The 503-nt window shown below is 65.2% G+C and overlaps 1 protein-coding gene across 1 annotated transcript in view; it reads left to right on the forward strand.

The window, feature by feature from the left end:
• The window catches only part of BCL11B (B-cell CLL/lymphoma 11B (zinc finger protein)), an 81319-nt gene extending 81013 nt beyond the window's left edge, over positions 1-306 (forward strand). Inside the window, exon 5 of the mRNA XM_004682021.2 lies at positions 3-306. Within this exon, the coding sequence (XP_004682078.1) occupies positions 3-289 (287 nt within the window). The 3' untranslated portion in view covers positions 290-306. The remainder of the gene's footprint in view (positions 1-2) is intronic.
• The last annotated feature ends 197 nt before the right edge of the window (positions 307-503 follow it).

Consider the following 503-nt stretch of genomic DNA (forward strand, 5'->3'; position numbering starts at 1 on the left):
GTACTGCGGCAAGGTGTTCAAGAACTGCAGCAACCTGACGGTGCACCGGCGGAGCCACACCGGCGAGCGGCCTTACAAGTGCGAGCTGTGCAACTACGCGTGCGCGCAAAGCAGCAAGCTCACGCGCCACATGAAGACGCACGGGCAGATCGGCAAGGAGGTGTACCGCTGCGACATCTGCCAGATGCCCTTCAGCGTCTACAGCACCCTGGAGAAACACATGAAAAAGTGGCACGGGGAGCACTTGCTGACTAACGACGTCAAAATCGAGCAGGCCGACCGGAGCTAAGTGCGCGCGCCGCCGCGCCCCGCCCCTGTACAGTGAAACCGTTGCCAACCGAGAGAGGCCGACCCGCCCGCGCCGCCGCGCCCCGCCCCACCCTGCGCGGGCGACCCGGGAGCGGGCGGGCTACACTGGGTCTCAGGTCCCGGGAGGTGGGGTCCTGATACCAGGCACTTTTAGGGGGGTGGGCATGAGTGTGGTTTGAAAACACGTTCGGGGC

Source organism: Condylura cristata, unplaced genomic scaffold (assembly GCF_000260355.1).
Source record: "Condylura cristata isolate star-nosed mole 26May11 unplaced genomic scaffold, ConCri1.0 scaffold00013, whole genome shotgun sequence".
In the NCBI taxonomy this organism is placed as follows: Eukaryota; Metazoa; Chordata; class Mammalia; order Eulipotyphla; family Talpidae; genus Condylura; species Condylura cristata.